The 23,401-nt window shown below is 44.3% G+C and overlaps 1 protein-coding gene across 1 annotated transcript in view; it reads left to right on the forward strand.

Annotated features, from left to right (window-relative positions):
* trpm4a (transient receptor potential cation channel, subfamily M, member 4a) overlaps nt 1-23,401 on the forward strand; it is a gene marked incomplete at both ends in the record, with an annotated part of 78,148 nt that overhangs the window by 46,231 nt on the left and 8,516 nt on the right. Inside the window, 13 exons of the mRNA XM_080523040.1 lie at nt 385-513; nt 2,064-2,193; nt 5,245-5,390; nt 6,446-6,558; nt 7,129-7,239; nt 7,525-7,571; nt 8,496-8,731; nt 11,601-11,716; nt 12,073-12,205; nt 13,259-13,433; nt 13,805-13,970; nt 15,232-15,413; nt 15,874-16,006. Coding sequence (XP_080379166.1) covers nt 385-513; nt 2,064-2,193; nt 5,245-5,390; nt 6,446-6,558; nt 7,129-7,239; nt 7,525-7,571; nt 8,496-8,731; nt 11,601-11,716; nt 12,073-12,205; nt 13,259-13,433; nt 13,805-13,970; nt 15,232-15,413; nt 15,874-16,006 — 1,817 coding nt within the window. The remainder of the gene's footprint in view (nt 1-384; nt 514-2,063; nt 2,194-5,244; nt 5,391-6,445; nt 6,559-7,128; nt 7,240-7,524; nt 7,572-8,495; nt 8,732-11,600; nt 11,717-12,072; nt 12,206-13,258; nt 13,434-13,804; nt 13,971-15,231; nt 15,414-15,873; nt 16,007-23,401) is intronic.

Below are 23,401 nucleotides of genomic sequence, written 5' to 3' on the forward strand. Positions count from 1 at the left end.
CTCTCTCTCTCTCTCTCCCCCCCCTCTATCTCATCCTCTCTCTCTCTCCCCTCTCTATCTCTTCCTCTCTCTCTCTCTCTCTCCCCCCTCTCTATCTCTTCCTCTCTCTCTCTCTCCCCTCTCGCTCTATCTCGTCCTCTCTCTCTCTCTATCTCCCCCCCTCTATCTCATCCTCTCTCTCTCCCCCCCTCTCTATCCCTTCCCCTCTCTCTCTTCCTCTCTCTCTCTCTCTCCCTTCCCCTCTCTCTCTTCCTCTCTCTCTCTCTCCCCCCTCTCTATTCTTCCTCTCTCTCTCTCTCCCCCCCTCTCTATCTCTCTCTCTCTCTCTCTCTATCCCCCCCTATCTCTATTCTTCCTCTCTCTCTCTCCATTCTCTCCCCTCAGCATGTGAATAAGTTGCTGATGGGTGAGTGTCTGTACAGGGAGCAGCGCTGTGCCTCCCCCTGGGCCTCTCTGTTCATCTGGGCCGTGTTACAGAACCGCAGCGAGATGGCCGTCTACTTCTGGGAGATGGTAAGTCACTTCAACACTAGAGAGGGAGAGAGAGAGGGGAGAGAGAGAGGGAGAGAGAGAGGGAGAGAGAGAGAGAGAGAGGGAGAGAGAGAGGGGAGGAAAACAGAGTGGGGACAGAGAGAGGGAGAGATGGAGAGAGAGAGAGGGGGGAGGAAAGCAGGGTGGCTGTCATTTTGGCCCAGGAGCCACTTTTGTCTTTTCCAAGGTCTTCCAAGAGCCACACACACACACGCCATGTCGTAAAAATATAAATGTTCTTTTTGTTGTTGTTGTTATTATTAGTCATATATTTTGGAATAATAGAACACTTGGTGGGCTGTTTTGAAATCGCCCCTCTTTACCCGAGCGACTCAATGATAATGCTGCCAATGCAAAACAATCCAACAGGAGTGATAATATATAATATATGCCATTTAGCTGACGCTTTTATCCAAGGTGACTTTTCAGTATATATGGTCCCAGCGGGAATCGAACCCACAACCTAAGCGTTGTTAGCGCCGTGCTCTATCAACTGAGCCACAGAGTGAATAGTCCATGTCCCTCACACCCTCATCCTGTTCTCCTTCTTACTGTCAGTTTGACTCCAGGCTTTAGTGGCACAATAAAAGTGCACTCGCGTTGCCAAAACTAGGTGTTTTATTCGAGTGGCATACATATAACAGAGAACCTGATTGGCCGTGCTCTGTACATGCTTAAGGGGACTGCAGCAGTCAGTCTTTCAGCTGAAGCTGAAGAGGAACACCTGACTTTAGTTCTGAGGCAACGTGAGGCCACTGCTTCACTAGGAACATAGAATTTTTTAAAATAAATCTCTCTCGCTCTCCCTTTCTCTTTCTTCCCCCTCTCTCCCTCCACACTCTGCTTTCCTCCTCTCTCTCTCTCCCCCCCCCCCTCTCTCTCTCCCTCCCCACCCTGCTTTCCTCCTCTCTCTCTCTCTCTCTCCCACCCCCTCTCTCTCTCTCCCTCCTCCTTTCTCTCTCTCTCCCCCCTCCCCCCACCCCCCCCCCCCCCTCTCTCCTCTCCTCCCCACCCTGCTTTCCTCCCTTTCTCTCTCTTCCCTCTCTCCCTTTCTCCTGAGGGATAGTTTTTAAAAAACTAGTAAAAACACATCTTTTCTCCCTGGCCTTTGACCTGAGGTGAGCCTGCCTTCCCAACACTGCACTCTTTGCACTTTTATTTGTACTGCACCTTGCTTTTAGTGTATTTTTCTAGTTTGTCAGTTTCTTTAATCTGTATCCCTTTTACATTGTTTTTCTCTTTATATTGTATCTGTTAAGCACTTTGGGCGGCTCTTGTCGTTGTAAATGTTGTGCTATATACTGTAAATAAACGTTACTTACTTACTTACTTACTTACTCCCCACCCTGCTTTCCTCCTCTCTCTCTCCCTCTCTCTGTCCCCACTCTGCTTTCTTCCCCACTCTCTCTCTCCCTCTCTCTCTCCCTCTCCCTCTCTCTCTCTCTCTCCCTCCCTCTCTCTCTCCCTCCCTCTCTCTCTCTCCCTCTCTCTCTCTCTCTCTCTCTCTCTCTCTCTCTCTCTCTCTCTCTCAGGCGGGGGAGTCCGTCCTCAGTGCTCTGAGTGGGTGTAAGATGCTGAGGGAGCTGTCCAAGATGGAGAGCGAGACGGACACCAAACTCTCCATGAAGGAGCTGGCGCAGAAGTTTGAGAACCTGGCCCACGGTAGTTCAGCCTCGCTGTGTGTATGTCCTACGAGGGTGCTGCAGTGTGTGTTCTTATAGTGTTATGTGTGTTGTTTGTGTGTGTGTGTGTGTGTGTGTGTGTGTGTGTGCACATTGTTTTCAATGTGGGGAGAAATCATGTTTTCTTTCATGCACGTGGACAATGGACAATGGATGATGAATTTAATATGATTAGATTGTGTATGAAGTTTGACTATTGCTTAACTTTACACATATGTGACAGGGTTTCATTAAAAGGTCCCCATCTCGGCAATTGTGAAACCTCGCAATCGAGCCAACAAGTCTTGTTGTGAAAAAACGTGTTTTCCGGTTTTTGGCATAGGACGACAAACGAAGCGATGAAGAACCCACTCGATATCATATCCAACAGTTTTACATTCACTAAATACCTACATTTAGTTAGCAAAGTCGGGTGGGGGGTATTATTCATATTAGTGTGGCAGTGTGTGTAGCCACGCCCACCCCAGCTGTATGTAAGGAGCCATCTGCGTTTTTGACAAATTTACAAGATGGAGGCTGAACCTCTCGCTAATGCTATCAACAGAATGTCATAAGCAGGCAGAAATATCGACAGTGGGCAATTAATGAACTCCTTCATATTGGACTATACATAACGGGAACTCCGAACTCCGAATCTGACGATGACAGATGACAACGGAATTTCAGACATTGATCTCCACTTCACTTTCATGGGACAGTCGTCTGCAGACAGACCTTCTGCTGTGTTCTTGGGTAAGTTTTAGTGAGTTACATGTGTTGTTTACTAGGATTTTGTGTTGTTTACTTAGGATAGCCAAACAGTTATTTGTTGTTTTGTGAGTAAGGTAGATAGCCCTGTTGTTAGCATCAGTTATCAGACCACTGAAACTGCTCACCACAATTATGCCACCCCTCTACAAAACTAATGAGATGGTGGGAGGAAGAAATACGTTGTCAAAGATAAAACATAATGAATAAATACATTTGTTGCAGACCTACTAAACATGCAACAGTATGTTTCATGCACCATTTTAGTGTGTTTGTGTGTACCAGCTAGCCAAACAAGTGTTAGCTTGTTAGCGAGCTAGCCAAAAAAGTAAATGCTTTTGTAATGAATGGTAATGTTATGTGGAATCAAAAATAATGATTAATTCATTGATATGTAGATTTGCTGTAGAATAATACTGTGAATTGAAATGATTTCACTAGCCTATTTCAGTAAGTGCAGTACACTGAGTCTATGGAAAACCTACACTAGCAGTGTGTCCACACCTCTGACCTGAAATTTGTGTTACAGAATGAGGAGGTGAGAGGTTCTGAGAGATGACACCTTGTTGAGAGTCACCAGCACTTCAGGTATTTGTCATTGTCATTGTATAAGCAATTCTATTTTATGAAGATAGTAGTAGGCTATTTCGTAAAAGTGGTGTTGGTAACAGTGGGCAATCATTTTAAATGTACTGTCTTCTTTTTTTATTACAGCTTTGATGCCCAGATGGGATGGGAAGGAACTACGCCGAAGTCCCACTAGATGCTTTATGGACTATAATCAAATCAAATCAAATCAAATTTTATTTGTATAGCGCATTTCTTACAAGATGCAACTCAATGCGCTTCACATACTGACAGAGCCGCAAGCAGGCAAAAGTAAAAAACCTGTACACTATGTAGCCAGGTTCCCTTGCAGCCCTCTACACATAGAGCGACTACTAACCAGTTTGCCTACCAGCACCCAGTGGTGGATCCCCACACCCCCCCCCCCCCGGGGAGCCCCCGCCGCCCCACACACCCAGCCCGCCCCACCACCAGCACACCCGGCCCAGCCAAGCAAGCGCAGACCATAAAGGCCAAGGACGGGGCAGCCGGGGGTCCCCAAATGATAAATGCATGTGCACACGGACAACATTTTTTTTTTTTACCATTCTATTATTGTATTGCTCAATTGTATCTTGCCAAATGTTTTCCATTGCCATGAATTTTACTGTCTTGTACTTGTAATAGGATGTAATAAACTTTTGGCACACATGGCAATAAAAAATCATGAATCTTGAATTATTATTATTATTATTATTATTATTATTATTATTGTTTAGCTATTTAAACGTGTCAGCCCTGCAATTTAGTTTCCTGAGGGTTAGCTGACAACCCCACTGACAGATGACAGGTAGATAATGACAGGTAGTGTAATGGGGGAGTGGTTGTCTTGAGGGTGTGGTTGTCTTGAGGGAGTGATTAGGGTGGAGTTAACCAGCTATTGTTCCCACCCATTACCTCTGTGAAAAACGTCTCTGAAGACTGGAGGCTGGATATCTCAGTACGGTGGTTCAGGGGGTATCAACATTTAACTATCCATGACTTCTTCAACTTGTTTCAGATTTCAATGTATGACACTTACAATCGCTTACAATCTACCCTTTCATAATCTGGAAAAAACAGAAAAATGATTTTGCCCTAGTTGCGGACTTTTTAACCATGCCCTGTCACATATTTCACAATATATTGTTTTGCTGTGCTGTGGTAGAGAAGGACAAGAGACCATCTAGTGTTCACACATTCAATCTTCTCTTTTTAATTGTTGTCTGTGAGCGGATAGTTCCTATTATATCAATTCTCATCTAGATCTGTCTCAAACTAGGCTGTGTTGGGTCCTTGAATTTGAGGGAACTGAGTCTTGAAAGTCCTTGAAAGGTGCTTGAATTGGATGTTTTCAGAAAGTGTGGGAACCCTGGTTTAACACTAGAACAGCCGTGCTTTTTTACCTACTTAAAGAGCCGCCTCGGGGGTCAAATGACAATGCTCAAGCTGCTATTTACACACAACGACCACTAGTTGGCCGCTTGTAAATTAGCCTCCTTCCTACTCAGAAAAACTGCAAAATTAGCTTAACCTGAAAATGTAAGGATACTAGGTGGTAGAGCGCACATATCTAGGAAAAGTCATGAAAGGAGGGTCCTGAAATTTGATTGAGTGCAAAGATATAACACTTTTTTTTACTCACAGTCAAATGACCCCTCATGGCTGATTAAGTGTTAACCCTTCGGTCTCTGTCCAGACGTGTTCAGTGCGTGCTACCAGAGCAGCGAGAGCCGCTCCTTCACGCTGCTGATCAGGAAGTCCCCCGTGTGGAGCGGCGCCACCTGTCTGCAGATGGCCATCGCGGCGGACGCGCGGCTCTTCTTCGGCCTCGACGGCGTGCAGGTCGGTGTCACCGAGGCGACCGGGGGGTAAAGATCAGGGGGGTATTCCATCAACGTCGCTAAAGGAAAAAATCAGGCCTTCTTTTTAAGAATAGATTAACAAGAATGAATAAGCCTGGATTTTCCTTCAGCGACATTGATGGAATACCCCCCTGGTCACTCAGCTTTGATTCGATTCAACCTCTGTCATCGCACGGAGTACAACAAAATGTATTTTTTCGCTCTAGGCACAGGGTCAGCCATAATCAGCGCCCCCTGGAGCAATTAGGGGGTTACGTGCCTTGCTCAAGGGCACGACGGCAGCGGTAGGTAGGCACCTTAGATATGACGCATCCAGCAACCCTCCGGTCCCCAGCTCACATTCGACTCCCTCCTGAGGCGGGAATCGAACCAGCGACCTTCCGATTGCTAGCCGGCCCTCTCTAACCTCCTAGGCTAACCTGCCGCCCCGTTGCATTGCATTGGATCGGACTACATTGCATAGGGTCTATGCTAAGCTAAACCTGCTCCAACGTAGTCAAACACATTTTCAGATGCCGGGAGGCAAAATATCAATGAAAAGAAATAAAAGACGGGGGTGGTTTAGTTTTTTATCTATGTATGGACGTTTTGTCCACACGGAACAGGGTTCTGGGAGCCTGAATACGCTATTTTTTTTAACCGGGTTCCCAGAGTGAACAAATCTGAAGACGCCACCCTTGCATTTCCGTCTTTACAAGCCATGCGCATCTTTCCTGAACCGATGACGCCATACCCCCACACCCCTTCCCTTAACCCGCATGCGCTAACCCAGCCAACAACAACAACAACAACAACAACAACAATGGCGCCTTACGAGTTTTTTGCGCATGCTCCGTTCTTCTTCTTCTTCTCTGTTTTCGGTGTCATTTGTGGCAGCGTTAACAGCCTTTCCAGTGGTTTTCATTCGGGCGCACACATTTCTTAAGACACATATTTTCTTGAGAAGCTTTTTTTCAAATGAAAAAGAAAAATGTTGGGTTCTTCTGTCTCCGTGTGGATGTGGCCTCATCAGACTCTCTTCTCCTCCCCTGGCAGTCTCTGCTGTCCCAGATCTGGTGGGGAGACATGGAGAGGAGCACCGAGGTGTGGAAGCTGGTCGTCACCTTCTTCTTGCCCCCCCTCATCTACACCAACCTCATCAGCTTCAGGTAAGCAGCGACACACTGGTACGTTAAGTCTCGTCTAATGTGTGTGTCGTTATTATTATGTCTGTTTGTCTGTCTGGTTGTCTGTCTCTTTCTCTCTCTGGGTTTGTCTGTCGGTCTCTCTCTTTCTTTCTGTCGGTGTGTTACACACTTTATTGGCCCGGCTGTTGAACGTCTTACATGGCCAAGGAGAACACATGGTGTTGGTGTCTCTCTCTCTCTCTCTCTCTCTCTCTCTCTCTCTCTCTCTCTCTCTCTCTCTCTCTCTCACACACACACACACTCTCTTATTCTCTCTCTCCCTCCCTCTTTCTCTATCTCTCTGTCCTCCCCTCTCTCTCTCTCTCTCTCTCTCTCTCTCTCTCTCTCTCTCTCTCTCTATATATATATATATATATATATATATATATATATCTGTCTTGCTCTCTCTCTCTATCTCTCTGTCTTGCTCTCTCTCACACACACACTCACTCTCTCTCCCTCTCTCTCTCTGTCTTGCTCTCTATCTCTCTCTCTCTCTCTCTCTCTCTCTCTCTCTCTCTCTCTCTCTCTCTCTCTCTCTGTCTCTCTCAGGGAGCAGGATGACGAGGCTAAGTCGGAGGAGGAGGTGCCTCACGGTCGAGACACGGACAGTCTAGACGGAGGAGACGCCACTGTGTTCTCCCTCGCGGACATCATGCAAACGTAAACACACACTCAGTGACCTCGTTAGCCAGTTATTTAGCATACATGTCAGTACTTTTACAGTATCACGACTATTCTGTTTGTTTCCAAAGTGGATTTACCATATTGAATTTATGAATTTAACAGAACAAAGTATTAGATTAAATATTATTATTTAGATAAATGTACTATACATAAAGTGGAAGAGAAGGACAGTTCTAGCACATGAAATGAAGCGTGTGCGTGTGTGTGTGTGTGTGTGTGTGTCTGTTTACTCTTGTTAATTGTGTTGTGTTCCTGTCTCAGGGAGCAGGATGCGGAGGACTATGCTACTATAAGGGCCAACCTTAAAGGTGTGTTTTTATCTGCAAAACAAAAAGCTAATTGGTGAAACCACGACACCTATCTAGCATGTCAAATGTCTATGTCATAACCACGACACCTATCTAGCATGTCAAATGTCTATGTCATAACCACGACACCTATCTAGCATGTCAAATGTCTATGTCATAACCACGACACCTATCTAGCATGTCAAACCTCTATGTCGTATCTCACAATGTATGCTTGCTGGTGCTTCCCCAAAACACTCGCTTGCTGTAGTAGAAGTATTTAAAGTATTTATTTAATTGTCATAATGGCCTATCTGACAGTCATAATGGCCTATCTATCAGTCATAATGGCCTATCTGACAGTCATATTGGCCTATCTGACAGTCATAATGGCCTATCTGACAGTCACATTTCTCATTAGCGAGGTGTTTCTATACAGTATCATAGAAGATACTGACAGTGTCTTTTAAGGGCTAGACATCTGATGGCAAGTCAACAACACAGAGGAGTGGAACTATTGCTTTGGAACCTAACCAGAGTCTCCACTTTGGACGAATGGATCAAAGGCCAAGGGTTTGAATGGGAGAATGATCGACTTCCAGGGGGTGCTGACTATGGTTGACCCTGTGCCCAACCCCCACCCTGGCAACATTTAAACAGGCCTTCAAAACCCACCTCTTCAAGCTTGCCTTCACCAGTTAATCCTCTCCCCCTCCCCTCCCCATGTGTCCCCAGCACTAGCTTAATTAGGCCCCTATACTTTCTTTTATTTATTTATTTTCTTTGTTTTGTTTCTTTTTTATTATTACTACTCAATCTTTTCAGTTTGTAAAGCGTCTTTGAGTGTCTAGAAAAGCGCTATATAAGTCTAAGAAAATAAAATCAATCAAATCAAATCAAATCAGACATTTCGTTGTGACAGGAAGGTGGTCTCTACCCTCTCAGCAGGCTCCTCCCCTGCCCCTCCCAAGCTGCCCTTCGCCCTCCTGCGCTGGCGGGAGTTCTGGTTCGCCCCCGTCACGTCGTTCCTGGGCAACGTGCTGATGTACTTCCTGTTCCTGTGCCTGTTCGCCTACGTCCTGCTGGTGGACTTCAAGGGCCCGCCCCCCGAGGGTCCCTCCAACTCTGAGCTGGTGCTGTACTTCTGGGTCTTCACCCTGGTGTGTGAGGAGATACGACAGGTAGGCCGGAGGAGGAGACGGTGCACGTGTGCACACACGCACACACACACACACACACACACGCACACACACGCACGCACGCACGCACGCACGCACGCACGCACGCACACACACACACACACACACACACACACACACACACACACACACACACACACTTACTCGTGTTACACAAAGGAATGACACACGGCACATGCATGTATGCACACACACACACACACACGTGTTACACAAAGGTATGACACATGTTACACGCATGCACACACACACACACACACTTACTCGTGTTACACAAAGGAATGACACACGGCACATGCATGTCTTTTTTTATTTTTTTATTTTTTTTTATCCCCTTTTTCACCCAATTTGGTATCCAATTGAACCCAACCTAGCATCCAATTATCCCCTGCCTATTGCGTAGGATCCGCCGCACGACCCCGTGGCCGGCAGCCCCAGAGGAGATCGCCAGGCAGACTAGCTGACTGGCTCCTCGAGCCCGACACCGTTATTCCGGCACCCCAGGGGCGGTGTTGCGCGACGGATCCTTGTCCGGAAAATAGTCCTATACCTCCCTTTGGGAGCGGCCGCTCAATATGCCGCTCCCTGTGTGCCCTGGCCATATCCGGGTCTGGCGAGACCGGGATTCGATCCCAGTCCCCGGTGGGCAGCTTGCACTAGTGGCTAGTGCTTAGACCGCTGCGCATGTACAGTATGCACACACACACACACACACACACACACACACACGTGTTACACAAAGGTATGACACATGTTACACGCATGCACACACACACACGCACACACACACACACACACACACACATATACACACACACACACACACTTACACACACACACACACACACTTACACACGTGTTACACAAAGGAATGACACACGTCACATGCATGCACACACACACACACACACACACACACACACACACCACACACACACACACTTACACACTCACCCACATGATTACCCAAACACACACACCCACACTTACACATGTTGTTACACAATGGAATGACACATGTCACATGCATGTACACCAAGGACGTGTCGTCCATATAAGCATAGTAAGCAGTGCTTACCCAACGAAAAAATAAAAAAGGACAGTGAAAATATTAAAATAAAAGTGCATGTAACCGTTTGTTTGTTTTCATTAAAAGAGTCGTATTTTAGGTCCCAGGGCAGCAGGAGTCATTCATTTTGGCGCCACCTGCAGGAGTAAGCACTCGCTATTCTGCTTGCTTGCATTGTGTTGCATTATAAGCACTTCTCTCTCTGCTTTCCCTCGCGTACATTCAAATGCGTGAAAATGTCTTTTTTATTTTTTCCGATGCCTCAGCCCGCTGTTTAATGTGGCCAGGGTAAGCATGCTTACCAGCCAATCAGTAGTTCGTTCATTCCGATAAGAGCTACTGATTGGCTCTTATCACATTCAAGTTCACTTAACATTTCACCTTACTTTCTCTCGCCCGGCAGAATAGCTTATGCCAGCTAGCTCAAATGATCTAAATAATAATAATCAATAAGGATAACTTGAATATGGACATTACTGTCAGCGACCTAAAGGGATTTCGTAGACTGGACTGGACTGGAAAAACACAACTACTGGCTAAAGGCCGCCCAAAGCCACCGCTCACCGATCTTCACACCCAGAAAGGGAGAGTCGCTAGGGGTTACAGCAAGCCTGGTATCGTATGAGCGGTTTATATGATTCGAATCGCGAGGCTGGTGGCGATCTGTGCTTGTTTATATGGTTTGAGTACTGCTGTACTGCTGGTTATGGCTCCTTATTTAAGACTTCCTCTGCTTTTACCTTTGAATGTAGGCCTGTGCCGTTGTGTTTGGAGAGAGAGCTGCTTAATCAATCGCTGAGATAGGCCTAATGTCGCTGTCCGTGCCAGTGGTTCTGGACCAAAAGTGTTTGAGAGAGATAGAGAGGGAGGGTTTGTGATGTGATGTCAAGTGCCTGTGTGACAAAAGTGTGAAAAGAAAGTGTGTTGTGAGTTTACTATGGAGGATGGAAACGGTGTGTGTCTGTGTTGTGCGTGTGTGCGTTTGCGATGTTGAAACTGGACTTGTAGATTTCAGCAGGTTGGCTACTTGAAAAGATCTTGGTTCAAAAAAGATTGAACAATGAGCACCCCTGATATAGTCGAAACTGGCAACAGTTTTTTTTGTTTTTGGTAATCTGATCACAAAGTGACCCTACAGTTTATTAGCGGGTTCTAGGGCATCAAAATTGCATTTCCTTGAAACTGCGTTCACTGATAGCGTGTATGTGTAATGATGTGTATTTCTATATCTTATGCTTACCCAATCTAAAAGCTCACGGCACGTGCCTGATGTACACACACGCACACACACACACACACACACACACACACACACACACACACCACTTGTTACATTCTTCACCCACATGATTACCCAAACACACACACCCACACTTACACATGTTGTTACAAAACAGAATGACACACATCACATGCGTACACACACATGCTCACAATCTCAAAGACATACACACAAATGTAAACGTGTGCATCCATCTCTCTCTCTCTCTCTCTCTCTCTCTCTCTCTCTCTCTCTCTCTCTCTCTCTCTCTCTCCCTCTCTCTTCCTCTCCCTCCCTTTCTCTCTCTCTCTCTCCCTCTCCCTTTCTCTCTCTCTCTCCCTCCATCTCTCTCTCTCTCCCTCTCTCCCTTCCTCTCTCTCTCTCTCCCTCTCCCCCTCCCCCCCTCTCTCCCTCCCTCCCTCCTTCTCCCTCTCTCTCTCTCTCTCCCTCTCTCTCCCTCTCTCCCTCCCTCCCTACCTCTCCCTCCCTCTCTCTCTCTCTCTTTCTGTTCTCTTTCTCAGACCTTCTTTATGGGCAGCACCACGGTGTACCAGAGGATGAGGCTCTACATCCAGGACATGTGGAACAAGTGTGACCTCACAGCCATCCTACTGTTTGCACTAGGCATGGGCTGCAGGTATGTGTGTGTGGGTGGGTGGAGTTAGTGTGTGTGGGGTGAGTGTGTGAGTGTGTGTGTGGGTGGGTGACTGCGTGCGTCCGTGTGTGCATCTGTGTTTCTGTGTTTCCACTTTACATGTGTAGGACACCGCAAATGCAACGCACATGTCGAGGTGTCCTTGGGCAAGACACTGAACCCCAAATCGCTCCCAACGAGCGGGCCGCCGGCGCCTTGCGTGGTAGCTTGCCGGCCATCCGTGTGTGAATGTGTGTGTGAATGTGTGAATGAGAGGCCGTTGTAAAGCGCTTTGGAATAAGGCTATATAAGTCTGTCCATTTACAATTTAACCAGATGTGTTTTTGTGTCTGTTCTAGGATGTTCCCCTGGTCCTATGAGTTTGGCCGGGCGTTGATGGCACTGGACTACATGGTTTTCACTCTCAGGCTCATCCACATCTTTGCCATCCACAAGCAGCTCGGCCCCAAGATCATCATCGTGGGCAAAATGGTGAGAGAGAGCCCAAACATATGTGACACAGTCTGATCATTTGGTCCGCATGTCGGCAACCAATCAAAATGTTCAGACTTTTGAAACACAGAACTACGTTTTTAACGTTGTTGAGAATCACAAGACAAACTCGCTAGTCAAGCCAAAATACTGCAACAACGCAATGGATTGGGTGAGTAATCCCCACTGCTACCTAGTTAACGATAACACTACTTTACATTGTTAGCAGGCTCACAAAACAAGCTGTGTTAGTTGACTAGCGATGTGTCATTGATTTTCAACAACGCGGAAATGTATTCACATTTTTCGAACGAAAAGTCAGATCATTACATCAGATCCTGACATGAGGACCAAAGCATTCGAACGTGTCACAAATGAGGGAGAGCAGAGACAGATGACTTGATTTGAGAGAGAGAGAGAGGACGAGATAGAGGGGGGGAGAGAGAGAGAGAGAGAGGACGAGATAGAGGGGGGGGAGAGAGAGAGAGAGGACGAGATAGAGGGGGGGGAGAGAGAGAGAGAGGACGAGATAGAGGGGGGGAGGGAGAGAGAGAGAGGTTGAGATAGAGGGGGGGAGGGAGAGAGAGAGAGAGGACGAGATAGAGGGGGGGAGAGCGAGAGCGAGAGAGGACGATATAGAGGGGGGGGAGCGAGAGAGAGAGGACGAGATAGAGGGGGGGGAGCGAGAGCGAGAGAGGACGATATAGAGAGGGGGGGAGAGAGAGAGAGAGAGGACAAGATAGAGGGGGGGAGAGAGAGAGAGAGAGAGGACAAGATAGAGAGGGGGGGAGAGGGGGGGAGAGAGAGAGAGAAAGAGATAGTCAATCAAACGAGTGAATTCATTCATTTAAGAAGGGTTGAATCTTAACTCGAGATGTGCTCGCGCAAACTCACGTGACCTTGCCTGACGATTCGAGTTACACTCACGGATCTCTAGTTGAGATGTGAATGAATGAAAAGAAAAAACAGTAAATGATGAATGCTTATGAATCCCTGACGAGGGTTAGAGGTACGCTCATTCACCCCTCCTCATCCCTTCTTCCTGATCCTCAGATGAAGGACGTGTTCTTCTTCCTCTTCTTCCTGGCTGTGTGGATCATGGCCTACGGCGTGGCCAATCAGGCTCTTCTCTACTCCTACGACCCGCGTCCCGATTGGATCTTCCGCAGGGTGTTCTACAGGCCGTACCTGCACATATTCGGACAGATCCCCATCCATGAAATGGATGGTAATGTAGCTCTGTTTGTACGGGATTGCTTTTTGCTTTTGACTAAAAGATGTCAGCTGTCCTGGAAAACAAGCCTTTTTTTTCTCCTCTCTCTTCTTCGGTCTTCAACCGTTCCTCCCATCTCTACTGTATCTCGCTCTGTGGGGTTTTTAGACATCGGTCGTAGGCCATTCGGCACTGATACTAAGCAGGCTGGGACTTGATAATGTGGTGGGACCACATTTTAACAATCGCACCGAACGGTGCCGAAAGACGCGATGTGAAAGGAAAGCATCTGTGCCAATGGAGTATGGCTTGGTACGGCTTGGTACGGCCTGGTACGGCCTGGTACGGCCCGATCAAGTCTGAACTTGTTTCCGCCTCTTCAACAGCCGACAAGCTGGTGGCGGTGAACTGTACGGACGACCACATCCTCATCAAGGCCGGCGCAGAGCCCTGTATGAGCACCTACGCCAACTGGCTGGTGGTCATCCTGCTGGTCATCTACCTGTTGGTCACCAACATCCTCCTGATCAACCTTCTCATCGCCATGTTCAGGTAACACCAGCTCCAGCAACCTTCACGCAGGAACGTTCTATAAAAAACATTCCGATAGAAACGTGTGCTGTGTAGAAACTACCGTATATGTCTAACAGGCACTTGGAATACGCAATGAAAGTCTACGCTATGAAAGTCTGTACGTTTACAAACTGCAAGATGTCAAACCGGAGACACGCGTCATTTCTGTGGAGACGCCACCGTTGCGATTGCTAGCGAAAGTAAATCCAAGTGGTAGCTAATGAATTACATTTTGACCTTTTTTTACCATTTCGCTTTTATCCAAAGCGGTGCTGAGTGCCTTACTCAAGGGCACACTAGTGGTGGTGTGTCCCAGGTGGGATATGAGCCCATGACTTTGTGATCACCAGTTCAACTCACTATCCTAACCCCACTACTCCTCACAAGCACACCACACATGTACAAATGATGAAGATGGTCTGATTTGGCCATTATTTTACTCTCTTTTTTACAAGCAATCATAATGCTGGCGCCTCTCCCCAAAAAGGGATTGAGTTCTGTTTACGTTTGTTTGTAACTTATGGACTTTAATAGAATATAGGGACTTGTGTGTCATCTCTATGCATTACTTGTCTGTGTGCATCTGCATGGCAATGCAGCGTGACAGCATGAGTGATGAGACAGCTAAGAAGCTATAGGTGTTTCTGCTTCACACTGTGTTTGTCTGGGTCCTGTCGCTATTTATTTTATTCATACGGATCCCTGTTAGCTGAAACATGACAATGTACATAACAGTAAAAGTAAACAGCAGTAGACGAGTGCAATATACATACAAATTACATTAAATTACATTCAAAACTATTTTAAAAACCTGAAGAAATCAAAACCATCTTCACAATACATTATAAGAAAGTATATACATTTTATATACCAATTTGATTTCAATGTGGGAAAGTTCTTGTGCTGCCTTAGTTGTTTCAGTTAGTTTTAAAACCGATTTTGCTGGTCGCTTGGGTCATATGTGGTATATACTGTATATGTTACGGTACATGTGGGAAAACGGCGACTTGGTACATGCTGGCATGTCTAACCCTAACCCTAACCCTACCCCTAACCCCAACCCTAACCCTAGCACCCTAGCACCTAACCCTAACCCTAGTTTTCCCACATGTACCGTAACATATATATATTATAAGGACCATGTAACTGGGCAGTGGTAAATATAAGACTAGACCCTATCGAAGGTCTCTGGTTGAGCACTAATGACTCATCATATTTCTGACTGTGTAATCCTGTGCAGCTACACCTTCAACAAAGTGCAGGAGCACAGCGACACCTACTGGAAGTTCCAGAGGTACAACCTGATCGTGGAGTACCACGGCCGGCCCTGCCTGGCCCCGCCCCTCATCATCATCTCACACCTCCTCCTCTTCATCAAAAGATACATCCGCCGGATCCCCTCCGTCAAGATCCAACACTTTGGTGAGATGGGGAGGGGGGAGGAGGGAGGGGGGAGGATATGGAGAGGTGGAGGAGGAGATTGATGGATGAAGGGGGGAAGAAGCACTTGGATGTAGGAGAGAGGGAAAGATCAAGGGGGGGGGGGGGGTAATGGAACACGTACATCTGGGGAGAGAAAGAAGGAATTGTGGAGGGGAACAGATGAAGAAAGAAGAGGGAGAGAGGGTGAAGGATGGAGGGAAAGAGAAAATAATTATAATAATTATAATGATTTTTTTATGATGATGATGATGATGTAATATGACAAGGCAATCTGACACGTCACTCCACACCACCCACCCCCCCCCCCCCACCCCCCTCAATATCTCTCCCTCTCTCTTCTTCAATCCCCCTCTTTTGTCCTTACTCACCCTAACCCTGTCTCCTCCTTCTCCTCCACTCTACCCCTCTCCCCCCCCCCCCTCCTCTCTTCCTCCCTCAGTGCTGGAGGTGGGGGGTAGGAAGGCCAGCAGACTGAACACATGGGAGGCCATCCAGAAGGAGAACCTGCTCTCGGCCCAGAACAAAATACAGAGGGAGAGCGACACGGAGAGACTCAAGCGTACCTCCATCAAGTGAGCCCATCCCTCTGTTCCCTTGGGCCTGGCACTGCCTCATGGGTCCTCCACACATCTGCCATATCACTCCTCCTCGCGTCCTTTCATCCACTACTCCCTCACTTTGCATTCTCCCTTTGTTTTCCACCGAAGTAGTTCGAAGTAGCTTCGCGTCGTGCCTAACCTCCCCGCTAGCTGTGCCGATATCCACGATATGCCACAGCTTCTCGTTCCATAACGCTTTTATACAACGGTTACCACATTTATCTATCAATATTTCACAAAAGAAAGACAAGACAAGCTTTTAACGAATGTATTTTAATGGAACTATGTTTTTATTGTAAGTGTATTCATCCACTGAACAGTTGTTTATTAGTTGCTAAGCAACGGTAATATATACAAACGCGGAGTAATATGAAAAGATGTGTCAACATTCCATTTAGCCGTGCGTATATCATGGATATCAGCACGGCTGGAACGCAAACTGACCAATAGAGACAATGGACCGCATCTATCCTTTGCATAATTAGTGTTTAGCCTACTTCAAACTACTTACTACTTGAGGCCTGGAGTGATGAAGGACTATGTGTAATGTTATGTTGGGGAGAGTCCATGGAGGGATTTGGGGGTGACGGTCTCTGCATTTCCATTTTCAGTCTGGGGGAGGGTTATGCTTTTTAATAGTCGAGGTTAAGGGTCATGCAATTGGCGATTTATAGAATGTAGATGTCTTTCAATGCCTCAGAATTCAATACCGTTAGGGTTAGGGTTAGGTTTGGTTCTCCGTGCCAAAGCTCCGCGCGGGTGTTTTCCTAGCTCGCCATTGGTTTTACTGATCCATCTGACATGACCAGGCGTATAGAAAAAGGGGGACTTGTTTTGCAAACGGCATGTTCCCGGTGGCTGGTGTTCTACCCAAAATGACTATTAACGCTCAGTCAGAGGGTGTTGTTTTGATGAGTACATGATTTAGCAGGAACCCCTTTCTTTCCAGCCAGTTATCCCACTTCTTTTGGGTTCCTCTGAAATAGGGGGACTATGCATAACAAGTGTTGTAATTTCTGGATAGTGAAACAAATATGTTCAAAAATACCATCAAATAAAAGCGGAGAATATTTATCTATCTACTTTAACCTCACATCTAGGGATGTCCCGATCCGATATTGATATCGCATATCGCTGCAATATTGGTCCTGAATGCTGGATCGCAGATCGCACCAGGAAAAAAATAGGCTGCGATCTGCGTGCCCGATCTGGCGTGTCACTCACGTGATGACAACAGTAGTAGTCAGTGGTCTAGAGAGAGTTGGCTAGTAGCTACCTGTGTGTAGTGAGTCTGACAATGTCATGATGCCAGCTGGTGAAATCATAAACCATTTGCTTAAGTAATTTTTCGGTTATTTACACACACATGATGCGTCATACATTGAAATCGGATTTTTTTTTAAGACGACACGAGTATTTGAATGCACCGAATGGGAATGCGACAGGAGAAAAGTGACTGACCAAACCACAACAACAAACGCTGCTAACAGCTAGCGGCTAACAGTGGTACATCGCTAGGAACGTCTAACTGTGTTTTTATAACATCACAGCATGCTGAGAGAACATGGACATGCTAAAAACACATAACTACACATTGATTGATTGATTGATTGAATACTTTATTAGAAGATTTGCAGAAGTAGGTACATGAAAGTACATATTACATACAAGGTCAACTAACAGGATTAAAAACCCAAGAAAGCCACTGGCTTATTTCAATTGGGGTCCTTGATGCTCAATTCATCGTTACATGTAAGACAGACAAAAAACTAGTACTATCTACAAGATAATACAGACAAATAACTAGTACTATCTACAAGATAAACATACATCGGGGATAGGGACGAGCAAGATGGCCGAAGGGAGTGGGTAGGCACGAGAGAGGCTCTGACTCGGGAAAAGAAACTCTGGGTTTTCTCCTTTAAACAATTGGCTACCCATATATGTACTATAGAATGAGCTATATCTAAGTTTTCTGGTTACAGCAATGTTAGGCAGCAATGTTTAGCGCAAGTTTTGAGTTTATTCTCATTTGAACACGACGAGACCAAACATTTCTAAATGACGCGCAACAAAACTGCTAAAGACATGGAAAAACTTCAAGAACTGATGGAAGAAGTGCTGCAATCCAACAAACAGCTTACTAAACAGGTTACTCTGTTAACATCCAAAGTGGATAAAATAGATCACATTATTAGCAAAATTGAATCAATGGGAAAATCAATTGAATCCTTGGACAACAAGCTGGAAAAGGTCGGTGCAGACCTGCATGAACAGGGCATTCAAGTAAAGAACCAGGACACAGCAATGAAGGTTATGGAAATTAAACTTGAAAATGCACTGAATGAAATTGATATATTAGAAAACCATTCGAGGCGCAATAATGTGATACTGATTAATCTACCTGAGAAAAACGAGAACAGCAATATGATTGGATACCTGGCGCGTCTCCTCTCCGACAAGCTCCAAATTCCAGTCCAGGAGAGCGATTTTGAAAGAGCGCACCGGGTCGGCATAGCGAGACCAACAGGGAAGCCACGGAGGGTGATCTTTAAAATGCATCACTTCCAAAAGAAAATGGACATTCTAAAGGCTGCCAAGTCAGTGGATATCAACACTGGAGGACAATCGCTCAAATTATTTCCGGACAAGTCAGCAAGGCTGAGAAAACGCGAGCAGGATTACTGGCCATTAAGACAAAAACTCCATGAAAAGGAGGTCCAGACCCGAATTCGCCACCCAGCAGTATTACAGGTGCGGATAAACTCGGAATGGTTCACCTTCAAAGATCCACAAGCCGCCAAGGAGGCAATGGTGAAAGAATTCCCGGACATGGAGTTCACATGAGTAGGACTACGTGTATCTGGGTAAGCCCTGCTCCAAAGGAGCACTTTCATTGACACTTTTTTTTTTCTCCTCCTATTATCCTACAACTTTCTAATAAGCCGCACATTAATCACTGACGTTGGGATATGCTCAGTGGGGCTCCAGTTGTATACAACCTGTCTAACGTGGCAGAATGAAGTAGGCTTGGAGTCTGGCGACTTTTTTTTTTGAGATGCTTATTGACTGCCTGTGTGCTCAAATTTGAGACTGAATTATTAGCCCATTGTGGCGTGGATTTTGTTTATCGACAGGATGGAACGAGAAGCCTATCTGAGACTCTGTTGCCCTGCTTCTTATGATTTTCTGGTTATGGATCACCGGTAGCGATGTTCTTTTTGGATGCTTACTGACTGCCGGTGTGGCCACCTGTAGCGATGTTTTTTTTTGGATGTTTACTGACTGCCGGTGTGGCCACCTGTAGCGATGTTTTCTTTTTGGATGTTTACTGACTGCCGGTGTGGCCACCTGTAGCGATGTTTTCTTTTTGGATGTTTACTGACTGCCGGGGTGGCCACCTGTAGCGATGTTTTTTGTGGATGTTTACACAATTTAGGTATTCTAAGATAGCCCACAATTGGTTTGGTACACAATAGACTTGCTTCTTCCATTATGAAATGCCTCAATCTGGCGACTTTTTTTCTGGATGCTTATTGACTGCCTGTGTGCTCTAATTTGAGACTAAATTATTAGCCTATTGTGGATTTTGTTTATCGACAGGATGGAACGAGAAGCCTATCTGAGACTCTGTTGCCCTGCTTCTTATGATTTTCTGGTTATGGATCACCGGTAGCGATGTTCTTTTTGGATGTTTACTGACTGCCGGTGTGGCCACCTGTAGCGATGTTTTTTTTGGGATGTTTACTGACTGCCGGTGTGGCCACCTGTAGCGATGTTTTTTTTTTTTTTTTATGTTTACTGACTGCCGGTGTGACCACCTTTTGAGACTGATTTTTTAGCCTACTGCTGCGGGGACTTTGTCTGATTGACTTTGAAGCATAGGCTATCTGAGACTCTGTTGCCCTGCTGTTTATGTTTCTTTCTGTTACGGTTCACTTGTGTAGCTATATCACGTGTCTGAACTATCAGCCTACTACTTTGTTCACCGATAGGATGGAACGCTACGTAGGCATATCTGAGCTTTTGTAGCTGTTATACGAATTAATGTAAAACCAGGTTTCCCCCGAGTGCTGAGGATTAGCCTCTCAGAGTAATTTGTGTTTATATGGTGTGCTTACTTGACACCATAATATACTGTGTGTCTGTGTGTTTGTGTTGTACATGTTGCTTCTTTGTGTTTGTCCTGTATGTTTTTTTTCACTACCCTGAATGTGTTTTTTGTATTAAATGTTTTATGTTCTCTTTCTTTTGTCTTTTGCTCTTCTTTTTTTTCTTTTTACTTTTCTTTTCTTCTCGTTTCTATTCCTCTTCCTCTTTCCCTCTTTCTCCTTTCATTACTGTCCTTCCCCCTCCTACTGTTTTCTTAGTCCCGATAATATGCTTACTTTATGAAATACTCGCAATGTTAATTTAAAATGAAGCCCTTAAACGGAGATATGAAAAAGTTGAAAATAATATCATTAAATGTTAATGGCTTGAATAACATAATTAAGAGGAAAAAGATTATCCTCCAGCTGAGGAGAGCTGGAGGAGATGTCCTCTTCTTACAAGAAACCCATTTAAAAAAAAAAGAACATGACAAATTGAGTAGGGGACAAATTTACTCCAGTTCATATGGAACACAGAAGAGGGGTGTTGCTATAATTATACAACCACACATACCATTTAAAGAAGAACAACATATATACGATAAAGAGGGCAGGTTTGTTTTAGTAATTGGTAAAATAGAGTCAATTACTGTCTCATTTTTAAATGTATACTATCCACCGGAATTAGGCCCAGAATTCATGTCAGAAATAATCGAAATGTTAATGACAAAATGTAAAGGAATCACCCTAATGGGAGGAGATATGAATCTTACAATAAATTCTAGGCTAGATTCCTCAAATAATAAACCACACAGAGCTGATAAAACATCATCAATTTTAAGAAGTGCAATGTCAGAATTTGGATTAGTAGACATATGGAGGATGCTAAATCCAACTAAAAAAACATATACATATTATTCTGGACGATTTCCAACTTCCAATAGACTGGATTATTTCTTCATGTTTAAAAAAGACGTAGAGAGGATTGAAACATGCACAATAGGCACAAGGGATTTATCAGATCATGCTATGTTATCTATAACTATACATTTGGATATAAAGCAAGGAGAAAAAATATGGAGATTAAACAATTCACTTCTCCAAGATAAGATCTTTGTTGAAAAAATCAATAAAGCCATAAAAGAATACGTAGAGATAAATGACAATGGAGATACTAATCCAACTATTATATGGGAGGGCCTTAAAGCGGTACTACGAGGACAGATAATATCATATTGTGCATGGAAGAAAAGACAAACACAACAAAAACAGAAAATACTTGAACAACAAATACAACACTTGGAAGACAAATTAAAAAATACAAATGAAATAATAGTAAAAAATGAATTAAAAAAGAAGTATAAGGAGTTGGATAAAATCCGTACAGAGGAAGTGGAGAAATTAATGACATACACCAAACAGAAATATTACGATGGAGGACCTAAGTCTTTAAAACTCCTAGCATATCGACTTAAGACACAGACTAAAAAAGCACACATTTCGAAATTGAAGACTGTAGAAGGCTCTGGAACAATAACGGAAAAGGATAAAATAGCTGAAGAATTCGTAAAATATTATGAGAACCTTTATAAAAACACAGGAAACATTGACCTGGGACTAATGAAAGATTTCTTACATAAGTTAAACTTAAAGCAAGTAACAAGATCAAAAAATGAACAGCTCATTAAGGACATCACAGTAAATGAAATACAACAACAAATAAATAATCTTAAAATGGGGAAAACACCAGGTGATGACGGATATACTAATGAATTTTATAAAACTTTTCAAAAACAATTGATACCACTACTTTTACAAGCATATAAGTTTGTATTACAAACGGGAAATTGGGCAACTACTTGGAACTCATCTATAATAACGGTTATACATAAAGAAGGTAAGGACGCTACTGAATGTTCGTCTTACAGGCCAATATCACTACTGAATACGGACCATAAAATAGTAACAGCCATTATTGCCAATAGGTTAAAGGACATCGTGCCAGATATAATAGACAGCGACCAATGTGGTTTTATACCAGGTAGGCTGTTGTCAGATAATATAAGGAGGACGTTAAATATAATGGACTACGCACAAAACAATGGTGCAAACCTTCTACTCTTAACACTGGATGCAGAAAAAGCATTTGACAGAGTGCTATGGCCATTCATGTTTGAAATTGTAAGAAGCTTTGGATTTCATGAGAATTTTAACAAATGGCTTCAAGGAATGTATAAAAATCCAGTGTCAAGAGTAAAAGTAAATGGCACAATATCCAGAAGATTTCCAATCTATAAAGGTACAAGACAAGGAGACCCACTCTCAGCAGTTATATTTGCTATATGCATGGAAGGACTAGCAGAAAGTATAAGGAAAAATAATACCATCAAAGGCATAACGATAAAAGAGGAACAGCACAAACTGGCATTATATGCAGATGACGTGGTTGTTTATTTAACATCACCAGCCCAATCCTTACCAAGCCTAATGGAAGCAATTACAGAATATAGTAAACACTCTGGTAATAAACTAAATGAAAGTAAGTGTGAGGTATTAACAATTGGAGAACAGATAGATTTGGAAATTAAGGAAAAATACAAGTTGAAATGGGATGCAAAGAAAATCAAATATTTAGGAATCTATCTCACTGGAGATATAACAACATTATACACCGACAATTATCAAGCCCTTGAAAATAAAATACGAGAAGATCTTAATAGATGGAAGATAACACCTGAATCCTTAATGAGTAGAGTGGAAAGCGTCAAAATGATGATCCTCCCACAGTTTCTGTTTTTATTTCAAACATTACCAGTTCCCATTCCACAGCGTAGCTTCAAAAAATGGAATACAATGCTCTCAAATTTCATTTGGAACTACAAAAGTAAACGGAAAAAACTTAGTATACTAACTCAAACCAGAGAAAAAGGAGGGTTTAATTTCCCTGATCTAAAGTCCTATTTCCATGCAACTCAAATAGATACAATAATGAAATGGATGAATAACTCGGTTCAAACCAAATGGAAAGACATAGAAAAACAAGCAATATCAATATCAATAGGAACACTACCTTTTCTGAGTCTAAAGGATATTCAAAAATATAGTGGAAATAACAGATGCATAGAAAATACCCTCAAAAATTGGAAAACTATTCGTAAAATGTATAAATGTGATGACAAATGTATTTATTTGAGAGAGATAGCCAGTGACCCAGACTTTTTACCTAATAAAACAGACAAAATATTAGAAGAATGGGCTAGGAAGGGACTACAGGTGT

This window comes from Nansenia antarctica (genome assembly GCF_963989245.1).
Source record: "Nansenia antarctica genome assembly, chromosome: 2".
NCBI classification, from domain to species: domain Eukaryota; kingdom Metazoa; phylum Chordata; class Actinopteri; order Argentiniformes; family Microstomatidae; genus Nansenia; species Nansenia antarctica.